General features: G+C 35.3%; 1 protein-coding gene across 4 annotated transcripts in view; it reads right to left on the bottom strand.

The window, feature by feature from the left end:
• The window catches only part of Akap9 (A-kinase anchoring protein 9), a 120,914-nt gene that overhangs the window by 68,616 nt on the left and 38,432 nt on the right, over positions 1–13,866 (bottom strand). For all 4 annotated transcript variants that reach the window (XM_048339990.1, XM_048339992.1, XM_048339993.1 and 1 more), the window contains 6 exons: positions 11,629–11,708; positions 7,733–7,871; positions 6,924–7,009; positions 3,594–3,708; positions 2,417–2,615; positions 758–851 (listed from right to left, as the gene is read on the bottom strand). In XM_048339990.1, coding sequence (XP_048195947.1) covers positions 758–851; positions 2,417–2,615; positions 3,594–3,708; positions 6,924–7,009; positions 7,733–7,871; positions 11,629–11,708 — 713 coding nt within the window. The remainder of the gene's footprint in view (positions 1–757; positions 852–2,416; positions 2,616–3,593; positions 3,709–6,923; positions 7,010–7,732; positions 7,872–11,628; positions 11,709–13,866) is intronic.

The raw sequence follows: 13,866 nt of genomic DNA, 5'->3' as shown, positions 1-13,866 counted from the left end.
GGACATTTTCAATAAAAACAAAATTTTAGTTCTTTCTTTTAGATAAAACATTATTTCTAGTGAGCAATCTTACTAATTATATATGTAAAGAAGCATTTACATGTTTAAAATTTTGCCAATGTAATTCTAGGATGAATTAAGAATCTTAAATATAATAAGATTGTGTATATTTTTATGTTACTTTAAGTAAAAAGTTAAGATAGTGGCTGTATTTGCTCATGAAATGATGAACAAGTTTCCTTGCTGGTGTTTATTTATAAATTTGAACCCATAAATAAATGTCATAAAAACCAAAACAAAATTAAAACCATATATGAAGGGAAAACTCTCAAGTTTAAATTTCTCAGTGTTTTTCCTATGTTATAAAAATACATTACATTGGGGCTGGGGATATGGCCTAGTGGCAAGAGTGCTTGCCTTGTATACATGAGGTCCTGGGTTCGATTCCCCAGCACCACATATACAGAAAACGGCCAGAAGTGGCGCTGTGGCTCAAGTGGCAGAGTGCTTGCCTTGAGCAAAAAGAAGCCAGGGACAGTGCTCAGGCCCTGAGTTCAAGGCACAGGACTGGCCAAAGAAAAAACAAATACATTACATTTCTTTAATATATTTTAGTCTTTATACTGGCATTATCCCAATACCTGTGTGATTACTTCTTAGCAACTATTTATTGCATAATTATAAAACAAGTCATAAAAATCTTAATAAGAAAAAGTCAGTGTTCAACAGTTCAAAAATAAAAGGTAAAAAAAGATACCTTTATTTTATCAATATTTTCTGTAAGACAGTTTCCAGGGTACACTGCTTTCCGTACATCAGATTCTTTCATTATCACTGAATCAATGGAGAAGCTAAATATAAATTAAAGGGGGTAAAAGAAAAGTTGCGTTTTACTGTTCATCCACAATTTATACTACGAATACAATGTATACTGGGGCAAGAAAGAAAAAAATGACAGTTTAAGGGTTTCAAGTATTATAACTTTATTTTTTTATGATCTTTCCATGTAAGAATAACACAACTGCTAGGTACCAGTGGCTCACAACTGTAATACTACTTGAAAAGTCTATGGTTTGGAGCCAGCCCAGAAAGAAGGCATGGCTTAAGTAGGAGTGCAAAGCTATGAGCAAGAAAGCTGAGGAAGACCATGAGACCCTGAGTTAAAGCCCTGGTACTGGCACCAAAGTAAATAAATGAATAAAATATAATAAATACACAACCACAAATATATGACAGAATATTTTAACAGATCTCTAAATTTGTAAAATCACTATCAATGTATCATATGAGGTACTTTCTTAAAAGCTCATTAAGGTATACTATTTACTAAAAATGAATCCTACTTTTATTTGAAAGTGGGATTTGTAAAAAAAGATTTAGAGGAGATGAAGAGTTGGGCACATAAACACCTAAAGAATGACCATTTTTTCCCTCACTGGTAATAATTAGTACATGTCTAGGATAGTCTTAGCAGAAGAGCACAAAAGTTCAATAGCTATATGCATATGAACACATAAGATGATGCTAAGTGAAATGAACTATAAGTTATGGAAATAAGTGGTTTACATTGTTGTTATTTTGAATGTACCATCTGAAATTATGTCACTTTCTTTTGTCTTTCTTCCCCTGGGTTTTACCCCTGATTTCACCTGTATTTTACCCCCGGTATTTATGTTTATTGCAATTAGGGAAGGGAAGGGGAATATCAAAATGGAAAGACAAAGGGTAAAAGGCAAACCAATGCAACAACAATACTTACAAAATTATATGCTATAATCCAACTGTACAACTCATGGGGGCAGGAAGGGATAGGGGAGGGGGGAAGGAAGGAGAGAAATGAGGGAGGAGGTAACAAGTTGGGTAAAAAATGTACTCACTGCCTTACATATGAAACTGTAACTCTGCTGAACATCACTTTGACAATAAATTAATTTTTTAAAAAGAAAAGAAGAAATAGCCAATGATAAATCTCTAAAGCAGAAGAATACAGATCAATTTATTTGAGGACCCCAAAGAGGTTCTATGGTTTATGAACTGTGACAGCCAAGTTCGTAAGAGATTAGAGAGGTCATGGTGGCTTATTGTACAAAATCTAGCAAGACACTGAAAGAACATAAGAACCCTGGATTAACATGATCTATTTTTTCTAAAGGCAAAGCACTGCATTGGTCTGTGTGGGGAACAGACTGTAGGGAGGAGTTAAGAATAATCCAACTAAGACCTATTCCTATGACTTCATCTACTTCACACATTTTAAATGTACAGAATTATCTCCTGGTATAATTTCTTAAAAATGCTACATCCTATCTCCTTGTATAAATTACATTTTAGTGTAAAAATAACCAAATCTAGGTGACACTATAGTTTTTACTAAGCCATAATAGTGTAAAATGAAGCAAGATGTAAGATGAGATACCTTGAATGAACCGTAGATTCACTAACATCTTGAAGCCTCTCTTGCAAACAACGGATCTCTGTTCCATAGCTTTCTTCAGTTTCTTTCAACTGTTGTTGCAAACAGGATATGAGTTTTTCTAATTCTTGAATTTGTTCTTCAAGTTCTTTAATTTTCTTAACATCTTGCAGAGAACATATCTCGTTTTGGTGATTTATACCTATGTTACAGAAATAGAATAAAATGCACATTTTTCTTTTTTTTTTTTTGCCAGTCCTAGGCCGTGAACTCAGGGCCTGAGCACTGTCCCTGGCTTCTTTTTGCTCAAGGCTAGCACTCTGCCACTTGAGCCACAGTGCCACTTCTGGCCATTTTCTGTATATGTGGTGCTGAGGAATCGAACCCAGGGCCTCATGTATATGAGGCAAGCCTCTTGCCACTAGGCCATATTCCCAGCCCCAAAATGCACATTTTAATAAAAATTTCTTAGTGAAATAAAAGTATCCCTTATTTGTATGTGGTGATAATATTCCTTGAATGCTTTTAATATTTTTATAATAACTCATGTTTTAATTAAGAAAATAGATTAACTGAAGAGCATTTCTTCCATCATCATTGCTATAATTTTTGTTTGGTTATTTGCTTATGCTGGTATTGGGGTTTGAATTCAGGGCCTAGTGGCTTGCTCAGCATTTCTGCTCATGGCTAGTGCTTTACTACATGAGCCAAACTTGTAATTCCAACTCTAGCTCTCTGTTGGTTAACTGGAAGATAAAGAGAATGTTTGCCTAGGTTGGCTTCAAGCCACTATATTTAGATCTCAGCCTCCTGAACAGCAAGAATGATAGGTATTAGGTTGGTATTAGGTTGGCTAAATTCAACCATTTTACATGTTTTAAAAGTTATTTAGAAAAAAAGGGTTGGAAGCATAGCTCAGTTGGTAGAGTGCTAGCTAATGAGCAAGACCATGAGGTACTGAATTCTAGTTACAGTATCAGATCAAAACAACAACAATGTGAGAAGGGACAACCAAAAAATGAGTATTCTATAGCTATAATTTCATGGATGAGAAAATTAAGACTAGATAGGTTATAGTAAATTGCTCAAGGTCATCAAACTATCTCAAATTTTAAAGTATAAAGGCAAATACCAAATACTTGATATAAAAATAACAAAGTGCTATATCATCAAACTTTACCAATGTTTTGTGAATTGGTCATCTGAGAATGTGTTGATGAAACCTCTGTTGCTTCTTCTGTATGATTTTCTTCTGTAAGTCCAAGTTCCATAGCATCTGTTTGCTGTCCTTGAATCTATAGAAAACAATAATAGTAGCATGAATATATGATATAGTAATTAAAAATCAATACTAATGTTACAGGGTCTGTGGGAGGTACCCCAAGTGGGACTCAAACCCACGTCCCTCCAAGAGTCCACCACTCAGAGACAGTCTCAAGCAAAAAGATAGATTTACTAGGGAAGCAAGAAGTGAACTGACTGGCCAGGGACAGAGCACAGACTTGGGAGCTGAAACTGTGTCCTCTAACAGTCCTCGAGCTAGGGTTTATAAAGGTAAAAGCGCAGCACAGATGTAGGGAGTTGATGCAGGGGGTAGAGCAAGCAACAAACAAGTTAAGCAAGCCATTTACAGAAGCAGAATTTTGCGGTCAGGTTGACCTAATTTTAACTTCATTTTAACAATTGTTACCATGTTTCCCTAATCAAGACGGAGTCAGCTCTACTCTCCCCAACATAGCAAAAGTGCTAGACAGCTAGTTCTTCTAATTCATAGGATTTAAAGTTTTGATTGTTTTTCCTGATGCTAGGGATATGCGGTAACTATTCTCTTCAGTATGCTGGTAGCAGCAGCAGCTCCCAGGTAGCCAAATGATAATGAAGGAAAATGGGCAACGCCCTTTAGAGGTGACCTTGGGTAGGTAATGTGGAATTATTAAATGCATTGATGATTTGTAATGCTTTCAACTTCTGATGGGTTTATCAGGATAAAACACTATCATAGGGCAGGGAATGTGGCTTAGCAGCAGAGTGCTTGCCTAACATGCACAAGGCCTTGGGTTCAGTTCCTTAGCACCATATAAACAGGAAAAGCCGGAAGTGGCACTGTGGCTCAAGAGGTAGAGTGCTACCCTTGAGCAAAAAGAAGCCAGGGAGAATGCTCAGGCCCTGAGTCCAAACCCCAGCACTGGCAAAAGACAAAACAAACAAAAAACCCTATCACAGTTGGTGAGCCCTGGTATTATTTTTTTCAGATCCATTAACTTGCCTAAACTATCACTGCTAGTAAACAAGAGATAGGGGATTCTGTTTTGGATTGGTCCATCCAAATATAACCTGCTTGGATACATTTTGTTAAGGTGTCCCAATCCTCTTTATAGTACGAAATTATATCAGTAATATTCTTTCAAAGGTAACTGTCACAAAAACAAGTGCTCCAAGATATTTTGATAGAAAGATCTGTCTATTATGCAACTTCATCTTTAAGTTTCAACTCATACGCCATATTTACTATATAAATACATGATACATTAACTGTTACTCATCTCTAGGTAAATGTACAGTCAGGCAACTAACAATTGATAAACTGTTCTTTACAATAAACACAAATAAAATAAATAACTCAACCTTAGCTTATTTCTTTAACTATGAAAACTAAACACAAGTAAAATACTGAAAATAAATCTACCTTGGCTTATTTCCTTAACTATAAAAACTAGTCAGTAGTACATCAGACTTACAGGTATGTTAATTTATTCATTCATTGAACAGTTAATAATCTATGTTGTCAGCATTGTGACAAGGCATAAAAAGACATAAAGTCAGTTCGAAAAATGTGTGTATCTATCCTCACAGAATTTTTCAACAAATTGGCGAGTAGGGGAAAAAATTAAACTAATTGAGAAGTACTAAATGACACAGGAATAAAATGACATAGCAGACAAATGTAGATATGAGTAATTATAGAGAAAGTCAGGCAAAAGAAAAAGAAAGTCACTTTTCACAATGACTTTTTTTTTAAAAATCTTTTATTTTTTGGCCAGTCCTGGGGCTTGGACTCAGGGCCTAGGCACTGTCCCTGGCTTCTTTTTTGCTCAAGGTTAGCACTCTACCACTTGAGCCACAGCACCACTTCTGGCCTTTTCTGTTTATGTGGTGCTGAGGAACCGAACCCAGGGCTTCATGTATAGGAGGCAAACACCCTTACCACTAGGCCATATTCCCAGCCCCTAGCAATGATATTTTTAGTATTTGTAAAGATGGATCTTGTTGATACTGGCTTAACTTGTATATCTATATTTCAAAGGACCTTAAAAGCAAATGAGAAACAATGCTATAAAAGTTGTAAGTGTGATTAAAAGCTACTTCCCATGAAGGCTACACAATTTAAACAGTCACTTCTTAAGTAACCTCCACCCAATTCTTATCTTTTGAGTAAATTTCAGCAGATCTTGCTTATAACTTTCCAGTCCAACATTTTTCTATCTTCCCCTAATTAATTCTGCAAACACTTTCTAAAGAAAAATTTTAATCTAACCAAATGCTTTCCTACTGAATTCTCTGTAAGATGTTAGAGTACATTTACTGATTTCAGGAAGGCTGTTCTGAGGCTGTTCTTAATTGCACAGAATGTGAGGAGTAAAGAGGGTCAGTAGGAAAGAAGAAGGTTTGAATTTCAGCCAAAGCAGCTCTCATCAGTTATAAAACTTTTACTGCCTATCAATGAAATCTTTCCAATCTTTCTATACATTTTAATAGAACTGAACATCAAAAAGTATCTAAAACCGACATAGATTTTAGGGCTGTAGGTATGGCTCAACTGGTAAAAGAAGCTGCTTAGCAAATGCAAGGCCTTATGTTCAAACCCCAGTGCTTCCAAATTTTTTTTTGAGAAGTTTTTTACATTACAATTACAACGCTTTCCTTTACCAATATGTGTTTCATTTTTTGAAAATAGTTAAAAGTACTGGGCCATGTATACTATACTTATTTTCATACTATTTTTTATACACCATTCTTTACTGCTTGCAAATAAAACTGATATATTCACAACCCAATATGATACTAATTAGCTATATGGTAAACAAATGAACTAATAGTGGTATTTTTCTAAAACATTAAGACAGTCCATTGCTTTCTAAGTGTTATATGTAGGGAACTAGTGATGTAGTTCAGTGTTTGCCTATCATGTCCAAGGGCCTTGGCTGGATTCCAACCACTGTGGGAAAAAAAGTCTACATTTAATTAAATTATGCGATCTTGTGAGATAATCCAACAGCTAACATACATAATTTATCATCCCATAAAAAATACTCTCTGGGGTTATGTATTATTCAATATACAGAAATCCCTTTAGCTCACTGTATAAATGCTTTACTAGGAACCTAAATGTTTTTTAATCTCCTTTTTTATGTTCACTTCTTTTAGAGCTTCTAGACTAATAAAGCAGTTAAAAAACAGCAGGTAATACAATTAATGCAAACATTACATAATACATTACTATTTTACACACCTTGCTTAATTGAGTTTCGAGTACCAAGAGTTTGTTGTATTCTTCTGCTACTTTGTTGAGAAGGATGTGCATGTTTTCTTGAAAGTCTATGTATTAAACAAGGACAACAATTAACACTTCACAGCAAAAGTATACACCTTTCAGCAAATATTATCCATTTATTATAACTTTGGAAATTTTCCTAAATAAACCTAATATATTTAGTAGTCAAAAATAAAAATTTCATAATGTGAAACATTTGCTATAATGCTAGGTTGAAAATTTTATAAAAATGTAAATTTCTTTTGTTTTTCATTAATAATTTTATACAATTTCCAAACTGTATACAATTTATCCGCTATCCATAGAAATGAACAGGACTATGGAATATTATATATGTGAAGGAGCACCAGAATACTGAGGTTACAGTTTGTTAAAATGTACTAATACCAGATTCATATTAAGGTATTCCTTAATGTACCTTATCTCTCAATTTTATCATCGATTTTTAAAATGATAAACCATTTGCACAAATTTATGCAAGAAATACAATTAGAAGCATTATGTTTTGAATAAAATGTTAAAGGAAAAAACTGAAAAAGGTGAGACTGAGGGAATAGAAGAAGAGAGATGAGGAAACTTCTATAAACAGTACAATTATTTCCATAGCACAATTACTGTAGCATAATAAAATGTATGCATTAAATGCATATTTTCTATTGATAAGGCAAAAAACCAAGAGTTAAACTCAACTTCAAAGAGTGACGAACTCACGATAAAAGCTAAAAGCTCATTCTCAATTCACTTAAAAAATTGTAAGATTTTATTACCTTGAAGTTCATATCTATAATCTTGTAATTCTGGTCCTTGATTTGAAGCAGTATTAACACTAGGATTCTCTCTCTCTTTTATGTTTGCTTCACATTTTAGAGCAGGAGTATAATATTCACCAAGGACATGGGCCAAAGTCTGGTAACAAAAATTGAATATTTCAAAATATTAAAGTTTTGATTTCTATCTCTAAATAGCATTAAATATTCCACTAGAAGTAAAAGACAGTTAAATGGCAGGGAAAACTCATGTCTTGCGCCATGCATCAAATCAACGTGCAGAAGAGACAAAAGGTTAAATATAAATATTCTTGTTTCTCGAATACTTTTTTTTTTTTTTTTCTGCCAGTCCTGGGGCTTGGACTCAGGGCCTGAGCACTGTCCCTGGCATCCTTTTGCTCAAGACTAGCACTCTGCCACTTGAGCCACAGCGCCACTTCTGGCTATTTTCTGTATATGTGGTGCTGGGGAATTGAACCCAGGGCATCATGTATACAAGGCAATCACTCTTGCCACTTGACCATATCCCCAGCCCCTCTCTGATACAAAACTTTTACATCAGGAAAAAACTGATAAGCTTCACTGTACCACACTGTATTTTTGTTTTGGCTCCTTTCCATTATAAACTATATCCTTTTTATTGTTTTTCTATTTTTTGGCAGTAGTGACGTTTAAATTTAGAGCCATACACTTGCTAAACAAGTATTCTCCCACTTGTGCCATGTCCTCAGTCACTTTTTTTTTAACCTTTGTTATTTTTCCTATAGGGTCAAAATCCTCTATGTTTCTCGAGTTACTGGAATTACAGATGCATAATACCATGCCTGTTGGTTGAAATGAGGTAAATTAACTCTTTTTGTCTGATATGGCCTTGAACTATGATCCTCTCACTCTTTGCTGCCAGATAGATGGAATTACAGGCATGCATGCACCAACATTTCCAGTCCAATAAAATGTATATTTTTTAATACACCTCACTTCCTACTTAGAACCTATTCCAATGTTATCTCTGTACTCTTAACATATTGTATTACTATGTTAACTACCCTTGACAAAACAATGCAGCACAAGACAAATTCACAAATAAAATCTAGAGAAGTTATATCAAGTAGGAGATGATCACATAGAATAACATAGGAGAGTAGTTTTAGGCAGTTTATACACACACACAAAATTTAAAATATTTGATATTGTTCTTGTTCTCCAGAGGACTGACCATTCTATCATCATTTTGCAGAGTTGAACAATGTCTGCTCTGTGTGCTCTTGAAAAACATTTGGTACATGACAGGATAGACAAATATGCTTCTAATCACCTGCCTGCTGCCCATCTAACTGTATTGGTAGTTTTGTATGACTTGTGAATGAGGTTACAAATATCCAAATGGTCCTGGCAGAAAGTAACACCTGTCTCATGATCATCTGATAAACCTTCCACAAAGTTTCACTGTTGTCCTTCAATAACTGGAAATAATTATCAACCAATTCTAAACTTAAAACCAAATTACATATAGCTATTTTTTGTGTGTGTGCTGGACATGGGGCTTGAACTCAAGGGACTGCATGTTGTCCCTGGACATTTTTTATCATGGCTAGTGATCTCAGACTCCTTAGTAGCTAGGCATACAGGCATTGAGTCACCAGTGCCCAGCTATGTATCTGTTTCTTAAGATGTCTTGAAACTAAAACTAAACTTAAAACTAAAACTATACTGAGTTTTATACAGTTACTGAGTGTACTAAATTTTCAACATAGTCCCTAATGTGGAATTTTATCAAATCAACAAGTGAAGTAACCCAGACTCAGAATAATTAATAGTTCTTGTGTGGCTACATTGATGATTATTGCCTGCTCTACTGCTCAGATAATTTATGTGAATTTTTTTTCTTCTTTTACATGGTGCAGAGGAATACATCCAAGATGTCATGCATGTTTGGCAAGAGCTCTATTACTGAGCTACAATCACAGTCTTTTATTTTCTTTGGCTTCAAATTGATTAACAGTAAATCTTAAATGTGCATTTTGAGCTAAATAAAAACCTTAGGAATATGTTTTAAGTGCAGTTCTAGAAATATGATATTTGGAAAATCCAGGATGGGTAATTCTTTCCATCAAGTAAATAGCAACTTAAATTTAGTTCCACTTGTCCCAAACTAGTGTGTGTGTGTGTGTGTGTGTGTGTGTGTGTTTGTGTGTGTTGGAAACATTGCTGTTTTTTCTTCTACACATTTTTAAACATCAATTAATTGTAAAGGGGGATTTCATTTTGGCATATCTATGTCTGAATACAACGTACCCCGATTCGACTCATCTCTTTTGTCACTCTCTCCCATTCTCCCCTTTTGAAACAAATCTTAGTGCTTCAAGTTCCATTTTCACACATATACATAAAATATTTTGACCATATCACCCTTCTTCACCCTCTTTTTTTGTTTTCCCCTATCCCATTAGTAACCATACATGAGACAGGATCTGTTTTATACTCCTGTCATTCATTTTCTTTTAAGTGTTTACTAATAGTCCAAGGGGCTTTCACAGTGGTATTTTACACATGCATATACAGTACTTTAATCAGACTGACCAACTTACTTTCGTTTTGCCCATTCCCACTACCCCCAATTACTCAACAGTTTTCAATGAGTTTCACCGGGCCATCTTCACTCTATATAAAGTGCATTTGGGCACTATTCCAGTGTTTGTCCTATTCCTTCTCCTTCTTATGGTAGTTTCAGTTTTCCATCAAGATCCTAGATCCATGTTCAAATGATGTTAATACAGCATGAGAAATGGGATATAGTTTCAGTCTTCTGCAAAAACAAGATGCTGAGAGTTGTTTTATTTCTGGGTCTTGATTCTGTTCCACTGGTCTTCAAGTTGGATTTTATGCCATGCTATTTTTGTTACTATGACTGTAGTATAATTTCTTTTTCTGTTTCTGGTTTTTTTTTGTGCCAGTCCTAGAGCTTGAACTCAGTGCCTAGCTGCTGTCCCTGAGCTTTTTTTTGCTCAAGGCTAGTGCTCTACCACTTGAGCAACACCTCCACTTCCAGCATATCATTCCTTCCTATCTTTCCCTTCCCTACCTCCTTCTACCTCTCTCTTTCTTTTCTTTCCTTTTTTGTGTTTAACTGCAGGTAAGAGTCTCACAAACTTTACTGCCCAGGCTGGCTTCTAACCTCGATCCTCAGATCTCAGCCTCCTGAGAAGCTAGGATTACAGGAGTAAACCACTGGCCAACTGTACTATAATTTAGTCTAGTGTTGTAATACCTCCACCATTGCCTTTTTATCTTAAGACTGTCTTGACTATTAGGGGTTCATGTGATTCCATATGATTTTTTTGAAATTGATTTTTCTACTATTTCTTGCAGGAGGTATAGATTTGTCACACATATAGGCCTGCCAATCTGTACAAAAGTCACTTGCCTTACATGGTAGAGGCAGCCTTGGCTTTCCCTTTCCACCAGTGCAGACAGAAATGAACCTGCAAAATGTTTCTTAAGTTTCTTTTTTGGTTGGTTGGTCCTCATGCCTGAGCATTGTCCCTGAGCTTCTTTGTTCTAAGGCTAGTGCTTACTACTTGAGCTACATACAGCCCCACTTCCAGCTTTTGGGTGGTTAATTGGAGTCTCATACACTTTTCTCTCATGAGTGGCTTCAAACCATGATCTTCAGATCTCAGACACTTGAGAAACTAGGATTACAGGTGTGAGCCACTTTCTGTTTCATAACACTTTACCAGCTGTCCTACTCCTCTTTTGTGGTTCTCAATGCTCTTCCTCACTTTTGGTCTTCCAAATATAGTCTCTCTTTCAATTCTCAACTTTTCTCATTCAAAGTCTGATGAACTCTTCTTATTCAGAGTCTGATGATAAAAACTACATGATTAATATCTTACCTTTGAAATAGAGGAGCATTCTTCAGACACTGCCTTTTGAAGTCTTCCAATGAGCTTCTGCAAAGACTTTGCTCCATCACCTGACAGAAAGGATATAGTCACTTAAGTTAGATGTTTGAGTGCTATTACATTTAATTTATCTCTCAAGTGGAAGATTCCCTGAAAAAGACTGGTATTAAATTCTTCATTTCTTTCCAAGTTATTTTCCATTGTTCAATGTTAACTATCTCAGATAATTTGTACAATTTCAACTTTTATTTTACAAAATTAAATAAAGCAAGACCTTCCCCTAACACTCAATATAAAAAATACATTATATTTCATTATCTTCTATATGTCTTTAAATGAAGCTGAGACAAAAATTTCACAAATCATTACTTTTCTTTTCAGGAAAATTAACTAGCTGAATGTTTGGTCCCCAGTATTGAAAAACAATGATAATAAAGGAAGAGAGTCAGATGTGGTTGCTCAGGCCAGTAATCCTAGCTACTTGGGAAGTAGAGATCATGATTTGAGGCAACCTGAGCAAAAAGTTCAAGAGATGACATCTCAACCAATGAAAAAGCAGAGTATGGAGGCAGGTGTATGCCATCCCAGCTATGTGGGAAAGGTGAATAGGAGAACTGATCTGAGTAAAAACATAGGATCCCATGAAACTATCTAAAGAAAATGGGGCCAGAGGCATGGCTCAAGTGGTTGAGAAAGCACACAGCCCTGAGTTCAAATCTCTGTAATTAAGGAAGTAATAAATTAAGAAATAAAAATAAGAAACAGAATTTTCCCTTTTCTACCTTCTATGTATGCCTTAAGGCTTTTTTGTTTCATTCTACTCTTGAACATATTCAAAAGTCTCTCTAAAGAGAGCAATTTAAAAGTACATGTTTAAAGTATTATTCAGTAAGTTCAAACCAAAAGAACCCCTAAAGGAAAAAAATAAAAGGAAAACGTTCTTAATTAAGTCTTGAAATTCTGTTATATTTTATAAATAGAGAAATTCCATTAAAAACTTATGAACTGGGGCTGGGAATACGGCCTAGTGGTAAAGTGCTCGCCTTGTATACATGAAGCCCTGGGTTGATTCCTCAGCAACACATATATAGAAAAAACTGGAAGTGGCGCTGTGGCTCAAGGGGTAGAGTGCTAGCCTTGAAGAAAAAGAAGCCAGGGACAGTGCTCAGGCCCTGAGTTCAAGCCCCAGGACTGACAAAAAAACAAAACAAAACAAAAACTTATGAACCACCTCATTCTTAAAGATGAGGGTAGACACCTTAAATACAAGAAGCCTAGTTAACTGAGTAGCTATCTCATTACTACAGACAAAACTTAATTTCAATGAGTCCATAAATGGGTCTCTTCTTCCATTTATGGTCCCCTAAATGTTACTGCTTCATACAGTGCCATCTTAGGTCTCCCAGGATGTCTCATTCTAAACCTCAGCCTTGGGGCTTCTTATCCTTCATCTCCTTGTTAATTCTACATCTTTTTTTTGTTTTGTTTTGTTTTTTTTGGCCAGTCCTGGACTTGAAATCAGGGCCAGGGCTCTGTCCCTGAGCCTCTCTGTGCTCAAAATTAGAGCCCTACCACTTGAGCCCACAACACCAGTTCTGGTGTTTCTGTTTATGTGGTACTGAGGAATTGAACCCAGGGCTTCATGCATGCTAGTCAAGCATTCTACCACCAGGCCAAACTTCCAGCCCCCTTTATCTTGAACTTCTAATTCCTGAGATTCTATTTTCAGACCTCAATTTTCAATGACCAGTAAATATTTGTATTTCAAAGTCAGTAAGTATACTCAGTATGTTTCAAACTGATTTTATTATTTATCTATAAATATGCTCCTATTTGTGAGAGGAATTACACTTAATTCAGTTACCCAAGCAAGCAATTTAGGGATGGTTCTTACATTTATTCCTACTTTTACTAATACTAATTACCAACTATAGCCTACCATTTTAACTCTTGAATTTTCTTTTCTACTCTCAATAATACTTAGTTTAATTAATATCTTAGTTTTTGAAAAAAGATGTAATGGAAAAAAAAATCTTAGTTTATCACAGCCAAAGTTGACAGTTATAGTCTTCCCACTGATAAGTATACCTCACTCAGTCCACCCTACTAGTGTCATCTAAAAAATCTTATTACTCTATTTAAAATCCTACAGTGAATCTTACCAAAAGCATGCTTAAACACTTTCTATATGGTAAAGTTTTTTTAAAACAACCAAGCCCTTGGTCTTGT

This window comes from Perognathus longimembris, chromosome 2, assembly GCF_023159225.1.
Source record: "Perognathus longimembris pacificus isolate PPM17 chromosome 2, ASM2315922v1, whole genome shotgun sequence".
Lineage (NCBI taxonomy): Eukaryota > Metazoa > Chordata > Mammalia > Rodentia > Heteromyidae > Perognathus > Perognathus longimembris.
Note: the sequence above shows the minus strand (reverse complement) of the source record. Positions and strands in the feature narration are given on the sequence as shown.